The sequence below is a fragment of the Hemicordylus capensis genome, chromosome 3 (assembly GCF_027244095.1).
Source record: "Hemicordylus capensis ecotype Gifberg chromosome 3, rHemCap1.1.pri, whole genome shotgun sequence".
In the NCBI taxonomy this organism is placed as follows: domain Eukaryota; kingdom Metazoa; phylum Chordata; class Lepidosauria; order Squamata; family Cordylidae; genus Hemicordylus; species Hemicordylus capensis.
The window spans coordinates 290,700,126-290,723,209 of NC_069659.1; the positions used below are offsets into that span (position 1 = coordinate 290,700,126).

The window sequence follows — 23,084 nt, forward strand, 5'->3', positions numbered from 1 at the left end:
TGCAGTAACATGCAAGCTGTACTTTTGTACCCACCTGCCATAACGATAAAGCATTTTGTTGGCAAATGTTAAGTATCACTAATACTGACTCAATTCAGCGAGCCTTACTTTCACGTAGAGCCATGTAGATTGCTGGTGCTTAATTTCCAAAAATTCTAGCCTATCAGGAAACACCCTCGGATCTGGAAGCTCTTCCTCAATGTGTGGGGCTGTTTGTTTGACCATCTTTTCTACAAGAGGTGTTACCATCACAATGTATTACGCCTCTTGCATCAGGCATTAGCAAGAGTGTGCTAGTCCAGCACAGGGCTTGAATGTTAAGGAAGGAGCGAGGCGGCCTCTACTGCTGCTTTGACACTGCCAGGTAGGAAGCGGGTATGGATACAGCCTGTCGTGCTTCATCTCCTGCGAACAGCGCGGACACCCTCTTCCCCTTTTCAGAAAACTGGTGGCGCTGTTCCTAGAACTGACGAAGAAGGCGCAGGGATAGCACACACATAGAGGTGGCGCCTTTAGGCAGGAAGGAGGTGCCTCAACTGGGCGAGAAAAAAGGGAGTCCAGTCTGAGTCGCTGCAGCTCAGGGGAGCCGGGGGGCGGGGCTGGCGCTTTCTTCTTTATGTGGGCCTGTGAAACACAGAGTAGTGAGAAGTGGCCGCATTTTGTCTTCCTGAAACAGCACAGTGGTAACTGCTACAGGTTATGTCTTGCACGGAGCCGGCTGCAGCAGGAAGGAAGGCGGAGCAGAGAAGGGCCATCTAGTCTTGACCTCATTTTAAAAAGGCAAAGGTGGAATTCACAAAGGCAAATGAAGGCTGAAACACCAAGTATTGAAGTATAGCAGTGGGCAATGTCAAAAGAAAGGAAATGGGGTGAGAAGACGGGGCCCAGACCTTGCTTGTGGTAGGGAGTGCAAGGGCATTACTGGCCTCTTGCCGGTTTGGGCGGGAAAAGCTCCTCGATGCCGCCGCGTTGGCCTCTGAAGAGATTTAATTTCTTTCCCATCCTGTTAACTGCCCAATAAAAGTTTGATGACCAGAATAGTTCCACCCCCACCCCCGTTAATTAACGGGCGCAACAGGCCCTACTCAGTGGCGTTGGGATCATCCTTTTGCTCCATGGGGTCTCATACTAACCAAGGTGTTGGCTCGATCCCCGCACGCAGCTCCCTGCTGTCAAAGCTGAAATGCTGCTGTCGGCTCTGCTGGGCTCCTGTATCATGCTCCTATTCCTGTATTGGAACTAGCCCGAGCCCTGCGTCATCCCGGTCTCCTGGCTCCAGCACCTTCTCCTCTGGGATATCTCACGATTCTAGCCTCAAAGAGTACTCTGTAGGTGTCGCTGGGTTCAGGCAAGAGGCAGCAGCGACTCCTGCTAGCTTGTCTCCTAACCAGTCTCTTTCCCGCACCAATCAAGGTTCCAAGTACTGATGTGCCGGACCTGGTCCGGAGGCCATTTTAGAGGCCTCCGAACTGGTTTGAATGTGGCCCAGTCTGGCGGTTCAGTGCCAGGGGGTCTTGCTTTAAGGGCGGGTGGGGGGTTGTACTTATCCCTCCGGCGCTCTGTTTTTTGCAAAGTTTTGGTGGTGGCAGTGTTCCTCCCTGCTGCACCTGTTCGTCATTTGCAGAAAATAGCGGAAGTAGCCGCCGTGCATGCGCTCGCCTCCCCCTCGCACATTGTGTGCGCACGTTATGCATGCAACATACGATGTGTGCGGTGGCGGGGGGCAGGAGTGGGGCGGCTACTTCCGCTATTTCCTCCAAATGATGGTGGCAGGGAGGAACGCTGTTGCCCCAAAACTTAAAAACGGAGTTCTGGAGGGGGGAAAGCAGAGGGAGGGGGAAATACAATCCCTCCTGCCCTTAAAATGAGACACCCCCCCCCCTCGGCGCCGAACTGTCCCTCCGTGGTTCTGTGCACATCCCTAGTTCCAAGGCGATGCTGCCCACCATCCAGGAGCCCTCTCAGGTGGAGTCTACGGAGGAGACGCTCTACTGGCTCAATAGCAGTAGCCTCGAGTGCACACGGTATGTCAATCCCAGCAGCACGTGGAGCAGGTCGAAGACGAGGCTGGCCTGGTGGCAGGCAGGATCCAATGTCTGTGTCATATTTTCTAGGGATGTGCATGAACCGGTCCAAAGGCCATGCAAGAGGCTTGTGAACCGGTTTGTGCTGGTGCCGGTTCAAAGTTTGATGCTGGCAAGGGGGCGTGTCTCCCTTTAAGGGCAGGGGGGTTGCACTTACCCCTCACGCCGCTTTTTGTCCTGCCCCCATTGTTGCCAGGAAATACAGAAAGTACGGGCTGTGCATGTGCCCGCCTCGCACATTGCGTGCGCATGTAATGTGTGGTGGGTGTGCACGCATGCGCAGAGGCAAACACACACAGAGCCCGTACTTCTTGTTTTTGATTGATTGATTTCTATACTGCCCTTCCGCAGAGAGATGAAAAAAATTAGAGGCACCACTGCTGGAGAGTTATCCTGCAAACAGAAGCCAGGGAGGCAGGGGGGACACACAGAGTTAATGGATAGTTGGTACACTTAAACCTTAGCAAGCTATAACTGAAATATTTGTGATACTTTTACCAACTATACAACAACAACAAAAAATATATTGTATGCTTTCATCACTTATATGTGTTTGGAATCAGTAGAATAATCTATATCAACCACTTCAGAATAAAATACTCTTTAATGATTTATTTATTGTAAAGATGATATCCATACATTCATGAAGATTTGCCTTGATTTTACTGAGTCTCTTGACGCTTATTTATGCCCTATTTTTAAATCCTTGTGCTTTATGCCTCTAATATTACAGTAGCGGGAGAAATTAGGCATAGATTACCCAAAATGTTGCCTTGTGTTTTCAAAGGAATAAAGATTAGATACAAAATTTCCCTTTCTCAGATGCCAAGTCCTGTTTTTTATCTGTGCTAATTTTTTCGTCTTGGCATTCTTAGACTTAATTAGACCACTGTTCTGGTTTGTTGATTCCATGTTTTCTTACATTGTGACTGCCACCAGTGTAAGAGTACTTGATAGATGTCTGAAAGAAAACCCAGCTCTTCTTGGGCCTGCTTGTATTGTGGGAAGGAAAAGAGGAAGCATTGCTGAGTAATGAGAAGCATTGCTAATTTTGCACTTGCTATATATATCACTGAGAACTCTCATTTGGCACACAATTATTCCTGATCAATTTATTACATTATGGCTACGATGTGGAAACCCCTACCAGTGGTCTCTGCTCTCTTCACATTGTAGATTTAGTTACAATTGTATCAGAATGCAGAAGTTGAGCTTTATTTCAGTGTTTGTCTCTGGTCTGGAAAGTGCCTTTGGCATTTTTCTGTTTTTGCTGTTCTTGTGGATCACTGCTAAGCATATGCGTATCAGATTTTAAGGATCACTTGTATAATCTTTATTCTTATTCTAAATATAAATATGTTGGAGATTGTAATCCTAACTTAATAAAAGAGGATCCAGCTGATCAGATGGGATATTAAACCCATGAGACACTTATGGAAGATATCTCAGACCTCTACCAAGTTTCTTAATCTCTTTTAAAATGTGGTGATTTTGTCTGCTTCTGTATCTGATGTCTTCTACAATACTAGAGTTGATTTAATTTAAAAAAATGTAACTGGGTCAGTAGCTAGGCATGTAAACCGGGTTGTTAATCGGTCATCATTTAGTTATGTTCAAGGCTCAAAAGATCCAGAATTATTTCTCAACAAAAAAAATTCTAACGAATTATGGCTTCTTGAGAGAAGCTTGCTTCATAGCAATCTGAAAGGAACCTGCTTCAGAGTGAAAAAAGAAACCATGGGAGTTGCAGTCCACAGAGACAGAACGAGTTTTGCTTCTAATTGTAAACTGTCAGTCTCTGGAGAAGGGGCCTGGTTGTAGTTGGGTGAGTTACATTATCTTCCATCTAGTTATAGAAACATTTTAAAGAGGTTTGGCTTGCTTAATTAGTTATCTTTTGCACTCTGGAGAGATTACATGGGGGCACAAACACACAAATATTGGGGGAGAGGCTTATACAATATTTATGTAGTGAGGCCAAGAGAGATATACTATCCTTGAATATGAAGAATAAAAAAGATGAAGAAAACAGCACATTTAACAAAGATGTTGGTTTCTGCTGAAGAGCAGATAGCAGGAATGTAAAGCTAGGTCACATACATTTCAAGCCAGGTTTCACTGATCTGCAATATCACAAACCAATCTCCTTAAAAATATATATATTGATATAGATGTCAGGCTGGGAATGCAAAGCACAGTTTGTCAGTGGTCCAGCTTATATAAATTTAGCAATAAATAAATATTTTAGTCAGATTAATGTTTTTATATATTAGCTTAATATTTTAATTGTTTATTTTTATAGTCTTATGTTAATTTTTCTCTGAACCGCCTTGGGATTGTTTTAAAGAAAGGCAGTGTATAAATTGAATAATAAACAATAAATGTGCAAGCAAACAAAGGGCTCTGATGAATTGACTGCAGATAGCCTAAGTGGACTTGTTATTTGTTACTAGTGGTATGCCATGGCCTATATCATCCATCAATATGGATGTATAATTTTTACTAGTGTCCAAAAATAAGACGGTACTGTTCTCAATTTTGTATGCTTTTAATTACTCTTTATTTTGCAATTTGAATGTGAAGTCCCAGCACTTCCTTGCTCATTTGAATTATTCATATTAATTCTAGTTCCTCAGCAAAGACTCAAACTAATTATTGCTATGCTGTATTCTAGATGTCTGTTGTTAGGATCCATTAGGACTCCTGTTCAACTTTTAAAAGTTCAAGAAATGTTGCACAGAAAAACATGCCTTGCTTCAGAAGCTAAAGATCATGCTCAGTGCTTTCAAATCTTTGTCTTGCATGCATCTTTGGTTTTGTGCCATTATGGTTGCTATTCCAGAACTGTTTGTGGCAGGAGAGGGAATAAGGAAGAGCAGGAGATGACCAGCTGCCCTTGGAAAAGTTATTTATAAATCTGGTAATAAAGTGTCCTTTGAGCTGTGACTGCACTAAGCAGGGGGTACTAGTACCCCTATAGCTACTTCCCTAGGGTACTTGGAGTCCTCCTGCCTCTCCACACTGCAGCCACACTATTCTATTTGTTCCCAGAGGTGTGCCTCTAATTTTGGAGCCTGGATCTAAAGGCCTTTGGAGGTCCCCCTTGCCCCTGCTGCAAGTTAAACATCTAGGTTCTTGAGGGCACAAATCACACCACCCAAGACAGACTAAAGTTGGTTTGGGGCCCCCCAGGGATGTGGAGGCCCCAGACTTTGGCCCAGAAATCCAGGCATAAGAGCACCTCTGTTTGTTCCTCATCTGAGAATAACTGAAGCTGACATGTTCTCAGTGATGAGTCTGCTGCAGAAGAGGCTGAAATCCTCCTGATTGGCTGGCTATGTACTGAAGCTTAGTGTATCCCTCCCCTCAACCTGACTGACAGGTTTCAGAAAATTAGCACTCTGTACGTCCATTGAAATTAATGGGACAAGTCTACGTGTCCCATTAATTTCAGGGAGGCTGCTTGCGAGTAACTTAGTAGGAATGGAGTCCCTGATTGTAGTAGCCTGTCTCCCTAACTTTAACACTTATATTTGGTGGTGGTTGTGTGTTCGTTCTCTCTCGTGTTACAGTTACGAGACAGGCTTATTTCCACATTAGGTTGCTCATAAACAGTCTTATTAAATTAATGGGACAATTTTCAGTGGAAATACTCATGAATAACTTAGTCTAGATCAGGCCTGCTCAACTTAGGCCCCCCAGCTGTTTTTGGACTACAACTCCCATAATCCCCAGCCACAGTGGCCAATAGCCAGAGATTATGGGAGTTGTAGCCCAACATTTGTAGGAGGGCCAAAGTTGAGCAGCCCTGGTCTACGTGTACGCCAGTGTCTGGAGTAGCCTGTCCCATAATTGTAACGTTTAAACTTTTGTGTGTTTGTGTTTGCATATTTACACTCCATATGGGGTATCTGAGCTCAAGGTTTGCAACAGAAGGGGTACACTTGTTGGGAACTCCAATGCTAAAGTGTGAAGTGGTGTTATAGAAGATACTGTATATACAATCCAAGAGATTCGATTCAAAATGCTTCTTGTGCTTGGAAAGCTGTAGAAAGCTAGTGCCAGCCAGCCAGCCAGATGTATTGTGTTCCCACCTTCATCAAGATGCTAGTCATTGTGCTGAACACTAGTTCCAGCTTCTTGAGCAATCAAAGACAGACTTGCCTAGAGACTGAATCTACATGAGAACAGACTGTACTCACTTTTGTCTGATGAAATCAATGAAAAGCAGCCCAAGTATTGTATCGGATCTAGATTATATTGTATTGGATCCAATCCCAAGTATTAGGGGTGTGCACGGAACCGCAGAGCTGCGGTCCGGCACTGTGGGGTGGGTTCCTTTAAGGGCGGGGAGGGTTTACTTACCCCCCCGCCACTTGCCCCCGTCCAGCGCACGTATTTAATGTAATAATTGGGGCAGCAGGATACTTCCCTGCTGCCCCTTGTCCCTCTGCAATGCCGCCAGCTTTGACTCACAGTTTTGAAAAGTTATTACTGCTGCCCAGTGCCAATAATGAAGTTGAAGAAGAAGCTGGCCTCCACTTCAGCGCCTCTCCGCCGCCTCCCAGCAGCCACTGAGAGCGGCTCTGCCATGGAGGACGCGCCGCGGCAACCCTCACTTCCGGCTACCATGCGACTTTCCCCCACATACAGAGTGGCTGCATTCTGCCACTCTGTATGCGGGGGAAGTCGCATGGAAGCCGGAAGTGATGCAACCCTCACTTCCGGCTTCCATGCGACTTCCCCCACATACAGAGTGGCAGAATGCAGCCACTCTGTATGTGGGGGAAAGTCGCATGGTAGCCGGAAGTGAGGGTTGCCGCGGCGCGTCCTCCATGGCAGAGCCGCTCTCAGTGGCTGCTGGGAGGCGGCGGCGGCTCCTGGGGGAGCCGCCGGGCGGAGAGGCGCCGAAGTGGAGGCCGGCTTCTTCTTCAACTTCATTATTGGCACTGGGCAGCAGTAATAACTTTTCAAAACTGTGAGTCAAAGCTGGCGGCATTGCAGAGGGACAAGGGGCAGCAGGGAAGTATCCTGCTGCCCCAATTATTACATTAAATACGCGCGCTGGACGGGGGCAAGTGGCGGGGGGGTAAGTAAACCCTCCCCGCCCTTAAAGGAACCCCCCCACCCGGACCCGGACCAGCCAGATCCGAACCGGTCTGGAAAGTCCGGAGGCCTTTACAATGGCTTCCAGACCGGTTCGGACACACCCCTACCAAGTATTGCCTTCATGAGTACACCTCTGAGTATTGCAGCTCAGGGTTGAGTGAAAAGTAACACATTTATCAATAAAATTAAATTAAAGTAAATTGTGTGTTTAAAGCAACTACTAAAATGTGAGTGTTTCCTCAACATACTTGCTCACTAGGAAAAAGGTAGAAACATTTCCAGTTCTTCAAAGATTTTAACTGTGTAGGTCCCCCCTGCCTCCATCACAGTTACCATTCTTATCTGCATTCATGTAAAGATCATAGTTTTCTTGTGGAAAAACCTAAGAAGCTTTATAATCAACATTAGTGCTTCAGATTTTGCTTTCACTTGCCGCACATAATCAGATACTCTGGGCAGGACCATGCCTTTTGAATCTATTAATTGTGTACCAATTCATAGTTTCAAATAATTCCACCTGATTGTGTATTGCAAGCACACATCTTTGTGGAGAGAGGTTAGTGTGAACCAAGCTGTGCATATGGAGGTTGGGCAGCTATCTCTTTGATTACATCTGTTTGGAAAAAATGAAGATAACTACTGAGCTGGCTTCTAGCTTTAAGTGTATAAAGGCTGCGTAACACTACCCCTTTTTGTGTGGTTATATACTTACACATATGGTCGTATGAAGGAATTTCAGTGTGAATCATTTCCAAATTTGTCAGCCAAGAGGCAGTATCTAGCCAACCTCTCTCTGAAGACTTTCACTATTTTGAAGTGATTAGATTTTAAATTAATCCCATAAAAAGAAACATTTGAGATGAGCTAGTACAATCCTACAGATTTACAGTGGCTGGTTACTCTGCAGTCATCTGCTTCCCCACTTGCTCTCTTTTTCACCCCACAGTCATCTTCCTTCTCTGTACTATCCCATTTATGATTCTCTTCCCTAGCTGGAATAGAATTAGCAGGGCATAAAGCTGGGTTAGCTCAGTGGTGGTAGACAGTGGAAACTGAGCTGTAATTTGGTCACCTGGGGCAATGGTTACTCACCAATCTCATACACACACACACACACACACACGCAAATTGACTATAGAGATAGTAGGTGGCATTGAGAGGACCTCTTTGTGCTTGCGCTATCTTTGCCTCCCCCATTTTCACCTCAGCAGCTTCTTGAAGCCCTGAAAAGCTGCACTTTAGAGCAGTGTTTGAGAAATCCTGGGCATCATGGCACCTAGTCTAGGATATTCTGAGGGAGAGTTGTTTAATAACTTTTTTATTTGCCCTAGGCAGCCCTGTTTCTATTCTATGTATTTTACTTAGAGAATAAAGAGGATCCCATTTACTCTTCCTCCATAATGTCAGTTGCTGAGTTCAGGAATTTTGTCAAGTGTGAATTGTCCATTGTCTAGCTTCTAGATCCAAAGAAAACTTATCAAGGTCAGCCTTAGGGGTGGTGGGTGAGGGGACTCTCAGCAGCAGCATTTGATGTGGTGTGGGGGCAGCATAGGAGGCGGGGTGTCTCTGCCTGGTATTTGGGATTTCTTACCTCTGCCTGTGTCACATTCCATGTACTCAGGTGCCGCGGTCCTTGAGCCATCTTTTCCAGGGTGCAAGAAGCTGCTCTGAGGAGGAAAGGATGGGAAAGAGAGCTTGCACTGGTGTTATGCAAGTGGTCCTCGTAATCTGTAGTTTAAGCACTGAGCAACTTTAGACTTCCCTCTGCCCATCCAGATTTTCACGGTTGTATGGGTTTAGTGTTGTAGGGGTTTCTGTTGGAATTCTGATGATACAGCTTTTCATTTAGGAAATGAAACAAATTTCCAGCATCCCTCTGTTATATAGCCAACATTACTATACTGAAGAATTTGCCTAAATACTGCATAGGTATTTAAAGTTATGTGTCTGTCAGTTTTGACTGCATAAATAGTGACCCCCTGGAGTATTGTAAGTCTTGAATATATGAGAAGATACATATGCTAGATTTTGGCAGTTGGAAACTGATTGTATGCCTTTGTTCAAATATAGAGTGGCTTTGTAATAAATTATTAATCCTCAAAGGAAACACTAAAATCATAGTGTATGATGTTTCACTGAAATAATGATCAAGGACTCTTCTGAAGAACAGTTTTATTCCCAGTAGTTCATGATGAAGAGTTTTCTGTGTTAAAGATGATATTGCTCCTACTCATCATTTTTATTTATATTACTTTTAACTAGCAAAGTACTCTGTTTTCCACTTTAATCAGAGCCCATCCTAGTATTATGGGTTGCATTCCCAGCATGCCTCGGGACAGACAGGATGTTCACACAGTAGACTTTCTGGCTAAGAGTAGGAGGAGCCCCAAGACCCCAGTTCCTTCCTGTCTCGCCTCAGGACAACATCTTAGAGAGAGAGCTCTGGAATTTTTTTGCGCCTGAATAGGGACCTTGCAGGTAGATTGACTAGCTCATCATGACGCCCACTCTGCCTTGCACGTGCTTCATGCTTTAGGTGAAGTCAGCAGTTGGGGCCGCCATTTTCTCAGGTTCTTTTTGACTGCCAAAGCGTCGTCAACTTGTTGCTGGCTCCTCAGTTCAATCAGATTCATTTGACTGGAAAGAAAAGAAAATATATATTAGTTTTGTTTCTCCTGCTTGACTTGGACTGTTTTTGGATACTTCAAAGCAGACTGGTTTTGGCTTAATCAGACTTGTAATGCTCAGGGGCTGTTCGGAGCATGCCTTTAATGGTGATGGACCAAAAAAAAGTTCGAATGATGTGTGGAGTGTCGGGCAGAATTGCCATCAACTGACCACCACGACTCATGTTTGCTATGTTTATGGGAGCAGCACAATCCAACAATGTGCAAGATATGCTGCTCGTTTTCAAAACAAACGCTAAAAAATTGGGCACTAAGACTCCGTGCAGCACTTTACTACGATGTGCTATGCCCGCCAAGGCCGAATTACCCCTCAACATCAGGGTCATGATTGAGCTCGATGTCAAAATCAACACTGAGTATGCAGGGATCTGCAAAAACGCAGTCTAAAATCTCTGCTAGGGATACAGAGCCCCTTTTCAAGAGACTGAAAGAGGTCTCAAAGTTGACACATGGGCAGAAAAACAAGAAGAGGAGGAGCTCCTCGGATAAGGAAATGGATTATCCAAGAAAAAAGCATTGCACTAAGTTGAAAACTAAGAACCGTATTCCTTCACCAACATCTCTACAAGGCTACAGCCCACCTACAAGACTAGCAGCAGCTCTGTCGATGTCGACAGAGTGATCCTCAAGGTCGATGTCGGGAACATTTCCTCCAGTGTCAACCACAGACTCGACAGAGGCTGATCTACAGAACACAGGCTTGATGTCAACATCGGTACCGACTGCTTGGAGCATGGACATGGTTTTGATGTTGACGTCGATACCAAATGCTTGGAGTGTGGATGTGATTTCGACTTTGACATTGACTGCTCTGTCAGAGCTGACTTCAGTGTTGACAGCTGTCTCAAATGACTTGGCTCCACTGAAGAGGGTCTTGCAGCTGACTCCAGCTCAAACACAGGTACAGTCGCCGAAGACTGCTGCTGTGTCAGCAGCCTATGGACTGAGGGGATTACGCTGACTTCTCTGCTGAGCATCTTCAAGATGATGATGTTGCCTTGGATCCGGACACTGTGACTAGTTTACTAGCTATGCTGGATTCTTTGAATAGTATCCCATCAGGGTCAACTTTCCATGGAGTCTTAAGTAGTGGACTTGACATCGAGCAGGATGTCGAGGAGTTTCCACTGCCTGTACCTAAAACGCCATCAATGTCGCCTGCGTGCATTGTTATGACTGCATCAACAATTCCCATTTGTTTAAGGTCACCATTACGAGTACCAGAGCCAACAGTATCAAGATATTTGGGAATGTTCTCTCAACCATCGGTGCCAGCACCAGTGTCAATGCATACTCACTAGCATGGAAGTCACCCCTGAGTGCTCAGGGGCTCGTGCATCAGCAACAAGGAAACAGATCAATCACACATTCATGTGGTTTTTGTCATGCTCCAATGGATGTGTTGCCTGAAGAATATGCGGAATTCCATATATGGAAAGCACAGCTTGCATTGCAGAGGCCACTGTTAGTGGTCACTGGAGGTCAAGCAGGTGTACAGCAACCGTTGACCAGCACTGCCACTGTGTCTCCTGCTTGCCAGACAACAACTGAGGAAGCATATTACCCAGTGATACCGGAGCAAATTCCTGCACCACCATGACTACCATCAGAAGCTCTGGTGGCGCCAGCAAGGTCACCTGTAAATACTCCAAGGCATCCGTCATTGCCAAAAAAAGAAATGAAAAAAAGATATCTCCAATTGTGCCTGCAATAGAAAGTGGTGGAGATGGTTATTCGTCTGAATTCATGGACTCAGATTCGGATGGGGCAAGCCATCCTTTTGCTCCAGATCCGTCATTGGATGTGCCACCAAAAACATCAACTTTGCCTTCTGAAGAGCTAAAGGCTTACCATGCCCAGATAAGGGATATGGTGGAAGCATTGGGCTTGGAAATAAAGCAACCAGAGGCTGACTTAAAGAACCCAGTTTATAGCACGATGGCAGCTTCCAAAGCATTACATCCCGTGGCACTTTGAACGCCTCCTGAGATTAGTAAAGCAGCACAGTCTGCATGGGATGTTCTACAGACCTCCACACCAACACTGAAGAGTCTAGAAAGTTTATATAGGATAGAAGAAGAGGCTAATATATACCTCTTACGACACCTGATACCATACTCATTGGTCATTGATTGTGCGTCCACCTCTAAGTCAGGCCGCCATACAATGTCTTCTGATAAAAAAGGTAGAAAGATGGGTGTTATGGGTAGGAAGATATATTTCACCTCTAGCTTGGCTATAAGAATAGTCAACTATGCAGCTTGTATGGCCAGGTATAATCATTACCTGTGGGACACATTACTCCAGGACTCTACTGCAATGAGCCCAGAGGAATTTCAAGACAAACTCGCTGAAGCGTATGAGAAGACAACAGCAATCATTAGACAGCAGCTCAGCACTTCTAAACATCGAGCCATGGTGATAGCAGTGACCATGTGCCAACACGTGTGGTTGAGGTCCACAAACATACAACAGGATATGTGTGATCAGGTAGAGAACTTGGCACAATGGGTAACGGATGCGTCCCTGATAGGATGGGGGGCGTTCTGCAGGGAACATCAGGAACAGTGCACCAGGCAATAGCAATGTTGGCACATAAATTACTTAGCATTAATGGCAGTGTTCATGGCACTGAGCCACTGCTATGCACCAAGGTGGTGCAGTTCCAACTTGACAAGACTACAGCCACAGCATATCTCAACCAATGGCAGGGGGACGGTATCCCACTCCTTTTGTATTTTGAGTCTACAGATTTGGGATTGGTGTGTGTGTCACACTATTTACCCTCTGGCCATGCATATCTGGCAGAGTGGACAGTGTACTGGCAAACGATTTCAGCCACTCCATGCAGCACTACCAACACCACGGATGGGAGATCAACTACATATATCTGAAATGGGTGTTCGATTTATGGAGACATCCGACCATGGACATGTTTGCGATTGCTGCCAACAAAAAATGTCCAAAATATTGTTTGTGTGCCACTGTCGGAAGAAGGTCGCTGGGAGATGTATTCCGACATGCATGGAACAAAGGGCTCCTGTACCTGTCTCTGCGTCAGCCACTTATCAGCCGTGTACTGGGACAGATCATTCAAGACATCTAAGTCACACCATGATGGCCTTGCCAACCATGGTTTGCACCACTTTTCAACCTCTCGAAGGGGACTTACCACAGATTTCCTCAAAGACCAAATCTCTTGGTGTGAGATGGTGGAGCTGTCCTCAAGGACTCTGCGTATGACAGCATGGAGAATCGGCCACGAAGGAGAATTCTAATTAACAATAGGCAGCCATCAATCAGAAGAAACCACAGTTTCAAGTGGAAAAAATTTAAGGAGTATGCTTGTAAGCATGGTTTCCTTCCTGGCAAAGCAATGCTGAGACAAGTATTACTTTATATGACTACTTTTAAAACTCATGAAATTGGGAAATGTATCTTTCAAGGTGCATCTGGTGGTGATATCCTTGAGGCATTAGGGATGGGATGGTGCAGCTGTTTTCTCCCATCCAGACTGCAAAAACATTCTATGGGGTGTGAACAACTTATATCCACCGATAAGAAAATCAATGGATCAGTGGAGTTTGACCTTGGTTCTAACAGCACTCACGAAGAATCTGAGTGAGGCTTTGCTAAAGTGGGTCACCATGAAAACGGCGTTGCTTATAGCAATCACTACTGTAGTATGTGTTAGTGAGTTGACGGCACTGTGCATGGACATTCCTTATACTCAGTTCTATCTGGAAAAGATAGTCATGTGCCTGGATCCACAGTTCTGTCCGACAATAGTGACATTCCTTATACTCAGTTCTATCTGGAAAAGATAGTCATGTGCCTGGATCCACAGTTCTGTCCGACAATAGTGACGGAGTTTCATTTAAACCAAGATATTCTGCCAGCTTTTTTCCAAAAGCCAGAGACAGCATTGGAAAAGCCACTGCATTCGCTGGATGTAGGACGTACTCTGCTGTACTATCTGGAGGCAACCAAAAGTATTAGAAAGACAAAGAAGCTGTTCGTGGCCTACAAGGGAAGAGTCAAGGGACACCTGATATCCTGGCAAAGGCTTGCACATTGGTTGGTGGAGTTGATAGTGAAAGCATATAAGATGCAGGGTGTAGTTCCACCTTGTACTACGTGTGCATTTGACTAGGGCATGTGCATCCTCAGCAGCCCATCTATCTGGAATCCGTATAGCAGATATTGTGCGGCTGCAACATGGTCCTCACAACAGCCATTTATTAAACATTATGCCATTGATCTGCAATCTGCTGAGCAGATGGACTTTGGGAGGAATGATTTAAAATAGGTGCTGCCTTAGGCTTTGGGGGCTACTGTGCCCGCCACATGGTGGAAAGCTGGCTAATCACCCATTCCTTAGGAATGCAACGGATCACGATCTAGATAAACAGGTTGCTCACCTGTAACTTATGATCTGGTAGTGATCTGTTGTATTCCTAAGACCCTCCTGCATCACCCCACAACAGTACAAGCAGAACAAAAAGTTACCAAGTAGAGACAATGAAAAATTGTCAGGCGATGGCATTCTGCCAGAAACAGAGAAAATGGTGCCTCAGCTGCTGACTTCAACAGAAGCACGATGCACATGCAAGGCAGAGTGGGCGTCATGAGGAGCTAGTCAATCTACTCACGAGGTCCCTGCACAGACACAGAACCCATTCCTTAGGAATACAACAGATCACTAACAGATCATAAGTTACAGATGAGCAACCTGTTTTTCTTCATCTATAACACAGAATTGAGACTTAGGAGGGTGGATTGCTATGGCAAAGAATGGAGCTTGGGCCAAGGTCTTGGGCCCAAGATTCAAATCCAGTGCTCCACCCATTCGATCCTGCCTTCGTTTTGGATACTTATTACACAGTACAGCCTCTTGATATAGGTCCTGCACTAATCAGTGTTTATGTTTTAGTTCTGAATTTCCAAGCATAAATTAAAGAGTAATTTGTTCACTATGCATATTGCCTTAGTGTGTGTTTGCTTAATTTTGTACTTGGAATACTAATCCTAAACTAAAATGGGATAGGGTTCTAAAATAGGATTTAGATCTGTTCAGAGCATATATAAAATGAAAAATTGTCTGTCTATGCTTTGGCACTGTGGAGGATATGATTAAATGATTTATAAACATCATGACTGGAAAAAATCCAGTCTAGTCTCTCTCTCAATTCTGTAAATTATAAACTCATAAATTTAGAGGAAAAGTGGGATTTGCACTTTTAATAACCACAGTAAAATGTCATTTTGTCATGTATCCTTTTGGTGTTAAGAGTTTTGGAAAGCATTTTAATAGAAGCTTTTTGCCATAGATTTTGTGAGGGTGGCCCAAAACTCTGGTGTTCTGAGAGCATTTTTTTCTTCACAACTCCTTTTTAAAGAACCTACGTATCCAAAAAGCCCCTATAAGGTAGCTCACATAAAATACTCCAAATACAGCTGATCTTGATTGTGTTTTCCCCTAATAGTGGGCCCATCCTAGGGCTTATGTGCCCAAGGTGGGTGGGTGTAAGCTTGAACCTGTAAGCACTGAACCATGATGAGGCTTGGGAAATTGTGAGTTGTCTCCACAACATATTCCAGTCCAAGAATCCTCCTGCACTTTTCTGATTCAAGCATGTAGAGGAAATTATTGTGCTGAGCTATGAAGAAGTTTGCAAGGCAGTGAGACATCTCTCTGTTTCCCACGCTTCTATTAGGTTTGCCATAAGATCTGGGAGATCCTGATGATCCCTGCCAAAAAAAATGTGCTTGCTAGTGATGACCTGTGGAGCACACTTTTGGACGTGTGGCTGCATACTTTTTTGTACACAAACAGACCCTGAAAGATGTGGGGGGGAGGGGAGTGCAGGCAGCACATACATCTGGCTCCTGGCATTTGTTCATACATGTGGGGACCACTGCACCTTGCATTCTCCGCACCCAACAGTGGACTGGATCATGCCCAGTATTTTTTCCTAAGGTAATTCCCCCCCCACCCAACCACTTAAGTCACTTTGCATGATTTATTAGACAAAACAGTCTCAGTTTAATACTCTCAGTGCTGTCACAAGAACTAAAAATGAATGTTTGTTGAATGTCTAGAGATGGTGTACAAAATCTGTTAATCTCTCCCCTATTAAATGTTTAAAGTTTATGTTAAATACTGCTCTGATAGTGTTATCAACGTGTGTGTTGCCTCATGCAAGATAATTATTGCACTACTTTGTATAAGACGTATTTTCCCTACTGCATGAGTAAGATTCATTAGTAATAATTTTAACTGTCTCACAAGGGAGCCCAAGCCTATTATGGAAAACTGTGTCCTTTTGATTTCAAGGTTATATTCGAAAGAACAATGCAAAGCATTGTAAACCTTGCAGTATCATTGCACTTGTGGCAACAATACAGTGTTTTTACTGACAGTATCACATCTGTCTGTGCCTGGCCCCTTCAAATAACTCCCTTAGCTGCAATACATGTTAGGATTCTGCAGATTTAACCTTTTGGGTTGTTTCACAGATCTAGCAATTGTAGCTTCTTAATCTGAAGAATATCCACTCACTGATGGGAGTGAGTTGGGTTGTGTCTTTCCATGTAGTCTGGGAGATTGGGTGGGAAGAAATGGTGCAAGTATGATTTTGCCTGCCTTTTCCTTCTGTGTTGTTTTCAAGTTAGTTGTTTTCAGTATAGAACTGCCATACATTGAAATGTGTTATTTTTTTATTCTTACTTTTTAGAATGAGTTTATTTTGAAATTTGTGTGGTGTCAGATTTAGTGAGTTGAAACAAAATATTATGTCCAAAATATTCTGGCTCTACCTTTTCAAGGGCAAGAGAGTGCATATTCATTACTGGCAAAATGGAATAAGATCTGAGGTGAACAGAATGCCAAAATACATGCCCCAAATAATTATTTGCAAGGCTGTAGTGGAAACATGCATGTTCTGTCGTGAAAACCTTTCAAAACTTTCATCATTGACAATGATTCTACATATATTTTATGTTTAAAATAAATGCAGTACCTATAAATTTCATCAAGAGGTCCAATACCTTGATCAAGAAGCTACATTGGACTCTGTAAACATTTCTGGTGATGACAGATGTGTAAATTATCCAACCATTGTTTATAACCCCAAAACAGTAAAATACCTAATGCTCAAGGTTTTTTAAATAGTTGATACATTTGCAAATAGTAATTCTCATAAACACAATGCAATTAGTTACCCTTACTGAAATGTAAACAAGCAACTTAAGCATTTACCATTGTTCAACCTGTGCAACAATTTAGAGATTCCTGACTTCCGTAACTTTGGTAGTACACTAAATATTTACTACTACTTTTTGTATACCACTTCTCAACAAAAAGCTTGCAAGGCGTTCTGTATAGGAAATAATAAGATTTTCTGCCCCCGAAAGGGCTCACAAATAAAAATAAACACAAACTAGATACCAGCAACAGCCACTGGAGGAATGCTGTATTGGAGTTAAATAGATTGTTCTTGCCCTGTTTAGTAAAGAGAATCACCACTTTTTCAAAGTGGTGCCTCTTTGCCCAGTTAGCTCTGTTTTTAATGATTGCATAATAACTGTGGTGTTGGAAGTAACAACTGCAGTGTTTTCATTTCAGATAATTATCTCAAGTTACTTAAACATGTAAATGGCCAGCTATTGGTAATTCAGAGAAAACATGAGAGGGTTGTTTGTTTTTTTTAGGGATGGAGGGAATTCCGTGCATGTGCATACTTACCAAAATGTGTTGAGTGCATACTGAGAAGAGTAAGGAAAGGGACAACAGAATGAGCAGTGGAGAAGAAAGGAAAGCTGGTCTGTGTATCTAGGGGCAAATGGCATAATTAAGTGTCATTCTTTGCCATATCACAAGGTATTAATGGGGTCTTCGAAGTAGAGAGAAACTTCTAGAGTAAAATTAATACATACAAATTAGGAGTTTTAATACAAGATAGAAGTTTCCCCTTAATTTTCTGTGGAGCAACTTACATGAGAAACTACTGCCCGCCTCCCAGTTTTCCTGTTTTTCAGCACCCCTAGATAAAGCTTTATATATGACTTGATTCTGCTGCTGTTTTTCTAGATCTTTCAAAGCAAAAGCCACCATGGCCACAGAGATTGGCTCACCACCGCGGTTTTTCCATATGCCGAGGTTTCAGCACCAGGCACCTCGGCAGCTATTCTATAAGAGACCTGATCTTGCCCAGCAGCAGGCAATGCAGCAGCTCACCTTTGATGGAAAACGTATGAGAAAAGCAGTGAACCGAAAAACTATAGACTACAATCCTTCTGTAATCAAATATTTAGAGGTATGTTGTACCTTTGTCTGCTTTCTTTCCGAAAATTGTGATTCTCTGGACTCCAAAAGTCTGAGCCATGTACACAATTAACTGTGCTTGGTCACATCTGTCTTAAAAATTATACTATAAGAACAAAATTTGCAGTATCGATAAACCAGATATAGCTCAAGTACTGTGCAAAAATGAAAATAAAAGATGAAAAGTATCATTCTGGGATAAAGAAATAGACTGATTTCTGACAAAATTGTTGTCAGACTCCTTACTTTGATCTTCTGTAATATGTCAGTTGAATTAAAGATCAGTTGTCTACATCCACTTATACTAGTCTGTTACATGCTGCTAATGTAAGGTACCTCCACTCAATTTTGGCAGATTCCCCCTTTCCTCTGCAGCTCTCTCTGCCACGTGTCATTCTGTTTCCAAGGGTCTCCTAACCCCCACGAGTGACTTTTCAGGAGGCTGCAGTGTGGAGGAGAGAAGGCAGAAAAGGCCCTTTCTGCAAGTTTCCTTCTGCTTGTTGTGATTTGGATTCAATCCCTTGTTTCTCCTTTGTTCCTAACTGCTGAATGCTCTTGAGCCAATAATTCTTCTTTTTCTTCTCAGAATAGAGTATGGCAAAGAGACCAACGGGATATGCGTGCAATTCAGCCTGATGCAGGGTATTACAATGATGTAAGTACCCTTTTTATTTCTAAGTTCTGTGGAAACAGGCATTCTTCCTCAGAGACTAGCCAATTTAGTAGGAACAGAAATGGTCCTGTTACTTTTGGTAGATGAAAGTAAAGATATTCAAATGTGTGAAAAAAGTAATTTGACAAATGTGTTTGAAAGAAGGGTGATAATATTTGAATCCAAGCCAAAGAAGAACAGACCCTGCTACACAAGCAGTAGGCGGGTTTTTTTTGGGGGGGGGTGCCCGTGTGCAAGTATATCCTCCCATGTCACCTAAAAAACTGTTCAGCAGGGTCTCATGGGGCCATTTTCAGGAGGAGGGACTAAAGATGCATGGAATTAAGAACACCCCCGCCCCCTTGCAAGCCAAAGTGTCTTCCATTTGCACAATGGAATCTTTGGATCCAAGCCGTAGCATAAAACACTTCTTACAATCGGAATGATACTTGTTATGCTTAAGTCTCAAGCTGCAGTGCTATATTTCCATAAATATTGAGCTTGTTTGACATGGTCCTTCAAGAGGAAAAGCCTGTAGACCAATGGGAATTTTTTGTCTTTGCTTTTATTACGTATAGTTTAAATAAAGTTAAACTGGGGTTTTTTCCTTTCCAGCTGGTCCCACCTATAGGAATGTTGAACAATCCCATGAATGCTGTAACAACAAAATTTGTTAGGACATCTACGAATAAAGTAAAATGTCCAGTGTTTGTTGTTAGGGTAAGTATAGCGTTACATTTCCCATGGAATTGAGCCAAATTGCTTAGAATTGAGTAAAGTAGCTTGCTTTATGTTAGTCAGTGATGCAGTTATCACACAGAAAGGGACAAATCATAATCCAGTTGTGTTTAAAGCACTGGGAATGGGTTAGGAGGCTAAAAAAAAAAGACCAGGGTAAGGGGTGGGAGTGCATGTGGGCACTGTAAGTCAAGATCAACAATGACAAGACTACAAAATACAGATCTGCCTACTACATTTTCCTGTTAATCTCAGCAGTACGATGGGGTAACCACTTTTGTGTTAATACAATCTGAATTCACATTTGTCCTTGTAGTGGACTCCTGAAGGAAGACGCTTGGTCACTGGAGCTTCTAGTGGAGAGTTCACTTTATGGAATGGACTGACTTTCAACTTTGAAACAATATTGCAGGTAAATCCATATAGAACGCTCCCTGACTTGTAATTCTTCCACTAGTGTCTACTTTCTTACTTTTGTAAGTGGCCTGAGAATAGTGGTTGACATCCAGACTAATGTTGCATGAGCCAAAAATCATTTTGTGCATGCAAAGTCCCCAGTTTCGCCAGTCCCCATTTCCCTCTACAGCCCACTGTGCCGCCTGAAAATATTTCCCTGAGGGTCCTGCAACCAGCAGGTTGCAGTGGGGAGTGGTGGAAATAAAATCACCCCTCCCCTACTGCATATGCATCATTTCTATGGATGCCAGCCAGTATCTGAAATGAAGGCTACCTTAGAGATCACCTTCTTCTGTATGATCCCCATTACATGTTGCGGTCATCTGGAGAAGTCCATCTCCAGTATGTCTGGTGGCGACTTGGAGCTGGGCCATCTCTGTAGCTGCTCCTGGCCTATGGAATGCACTCCCGGCAGATATCTGTAATTTAAGCTCGTTGTTGGCCTTTAAGAGAGCCCTAAAAACTTACCCTTTTTTTTGGCCTGGCCTTCCAAGTTTTTTAAATTGGTTTTAAGTATTTTAATTGGTTTTATATGGTTCTGAATTGTTTATATATTGTTTTTATATTGTTTTAAGCAGTGTGTTTTAAATGGTGTTTGTGTTTTATGTTTTTTAAATTTGTTGTGCCTTTGGATGGCGTGGTCTAGAAATGTAATAAATAAATATTTTTAATCTTTATACTTCTTGACCTAAACTTTTGAGTGTTTGATATTATATTTAAAACTTGTATATTTTGTGTCTAGTATGATCAACGAATCCTTCTTAGTGCTTACATAGTGGTTGATGATCATAAAAAAAAATTGTAGACATAATTTTAATTCAGTACAAAGTATTGTAGTGCTTTTGAAGCAGAGTATTACATTGTAATGCTTTTTTATGGTCATTTCCATCAAAAAGTGTGCATGTGTGATATATCCCTACATTATTCTTGTTAATTCCCCCCACCTCCATTTCAGTGAATTGATTGTGATTGAGGTAATTTGAACATGTTTGTTATAATCTTATCTTCTTAACTTTTCAGGCTCATGATAGTCCAGTAAGGGCTATGACTTGGTCACACAATGATATGTGGATGTTGACAGCAGACCATGGGGGATATGTGAAATACTGGCAGTCCAACATGAACAACGTCAAGATGTTCCAGGCACATAAGGAGGCGATTAGAGAGGCCAGGTTTATACACAATATACCATTTTCTGTAGTTCCTATTTCAATGATTAGACTGTTCCCTAAATGTATTCTGGGTGCAGACATGCATGGGTGTTGTCAGATTCTGGGAAATGTCCTGCACCACATGAACGTATTTTCTTTTGTTTCCACAATTTCACGGATTTGCTGGCATATCTCTGAAATAGTATTGTCCCGTTATCTGACTCTGCAATACGTTAGAGATGTATTTGTCTGCAGCATTTTGCACTGGTATTGGTTTCTTTTATATATGGTCACAATGTGTATCAGTTATTCTTTTTTTATGCTCATTGTGTAAGATGACGATTTCATTCCAAATAAAGAATTCAGTCTTTAATGATATAATTGAATAAAATATAATCAGAAATAAAACAGCTGCATAGTTCTCACAACATAAAAAGGCTAAATAAAGTGAAGAACTGCTTGGCTTGATGAGGCCAAGATTTCCAGTAGCATAAAGGACCCACACAGATTTCCACATCCAGAAGTCGTGTTTAATATTAAATGGGTTCCTCAAGTTTGGAATCTAAAGCTTACAAGACAACTTCAGGACAATTTCCTGGTTCAGTGTTGATACTTCAGTTGTGCAAATGTATACTTAATATAAAAAACGAAGTGCTATTTCCTTGCTAAGATGTGTGTGAAGAATGCTTGTGGCAAGGGATTTAAGTAAAGGAAATCTATTTTAAAAACAAAACATGCCTGAAGAGGAGCTACAGAAGCAAACTAAACCTACGGCAGTGTTCCCTCAGGTTCTGGTGCTGCCCATTGGGGAAGAAGATTCTACAGCAACAGAAGCATTTTCCATTGAATTTGCCATTTTCCGTCAACAAGAAGTGGTTCTCTTGTTTATATAGGTTTACAGTACTGTAGCTGTGAACTAGGTTTCTCCAAACTAAGTTTTTCTCACATATTAAAGTTCTAGGAATTTCAAGGGGACTACCATTTGAATAATCTGGACAGACTCTCCCTTGATTCTTCACTGCATCAGAAAGGAAGTGGCTGCTCATCCATAACTGGAGATGGTCCAACCAAATAATAATATAGCTGAATAAGCAACTGCCACCATCCCTCCATATTTTATAGAAAGCTCACAAGCTTTGAAGCTTCCTTCATGGCTCTAGTATTTCGCGGGAATGGCAGGTCTTCTCTCAATAGCCCTTTAAAAATAATTAGGGCACACATGAATTTTTAGTAACCACATCCTTGTAGGCGTTACCTCCTTCGCTTATTACAAGAAGTCTGTGAATAAAGAAGACATCTATCTAGTATTAACTCACCCAAGATGGCTTTTTCCAAACTTCTTTCCAAAGCATGAAATGCCTGCTCTTGTCCACTTTGAATTTGTTCAGATATTGCAGAGAGAGTGCAGATGTGTGCCGCAGGGCAACTTCTATGTTCTGCTGAAGCTTTCTCCATATGGTTGGGGATCAGAATGCTGAAATACGTCCTTCCACAGAGGAAAGTACTTAGCAGAACTACTAGTTACGCAAATGGACTCAATTATGTCAGCGCCTTGAGATGAAGTGTAACTTTTCAGGCACAATATATTCAGATGACTCCATCAGTATAGTAACACTTTAGTTAAATTTTGCCCTGTCTGAGAAGTTTAGATGATCTGTTAAATGCTGACTTCTTTCCCCTGCTGTGTGTCTTCATGTAACAGTTTCTCACCTACGGATAATAAATTTGCTACATGCTCTGATGACGGCACTGTTAGAATCTGGGACTTTCTACGTTGCCATGAGGAGAGAATTCTTCGAGGTACGTGTACAAAAAGTACTGATTGGGATATGTCAAAAGGGGAAACGCTTTGTAATGGCCCACATTACACCTATGAAAACT

At 42.8% G+C, this 23,084-nt stretch overlaps 1 protein-coding gene across 3 annotated transcripts in view; it reads left to right on the top strand.

Moving 5' to 3' along the window:
* Positions 1–23,084, top strand: part of WDR33 (WD repeat domain 33) — a 123,200-nt gene that overhangs the window by 8,651 nt on the left and 91,465 nt on the right. For all 3 annotated transcript variants that reach the window (XM_053305491.1, XM_053305493.1, XM_053305492.1), the window contains exons 2-7: positions 17,973–18,198; positions 18,793–18,861; positions 19,474–19,578; positions 19,913–20,008; positions 21,073–21,224; positions 22,906–23,003. In XM_053305491.1, coding sequence (XP_053161466.1) covers positions 17,995–18,198; positions 18,793–18,861; positions 19,474–19,578; positions 19,913–20,008; positions 21,073–21,224; positions 22,906–23,003 — 724 coding nt within the window. In that variant the 5' untranslated portion in view covers positions 17,973–17,994. The remainder of the gene's footprint in view (positions 1–17,972; positions 18,199–18,792; positions 18,862–19,473; positions 19,579–19,912; positions 20,009–21,072; positions 21,225–22,905; positions 23,004–23,084) is intronic.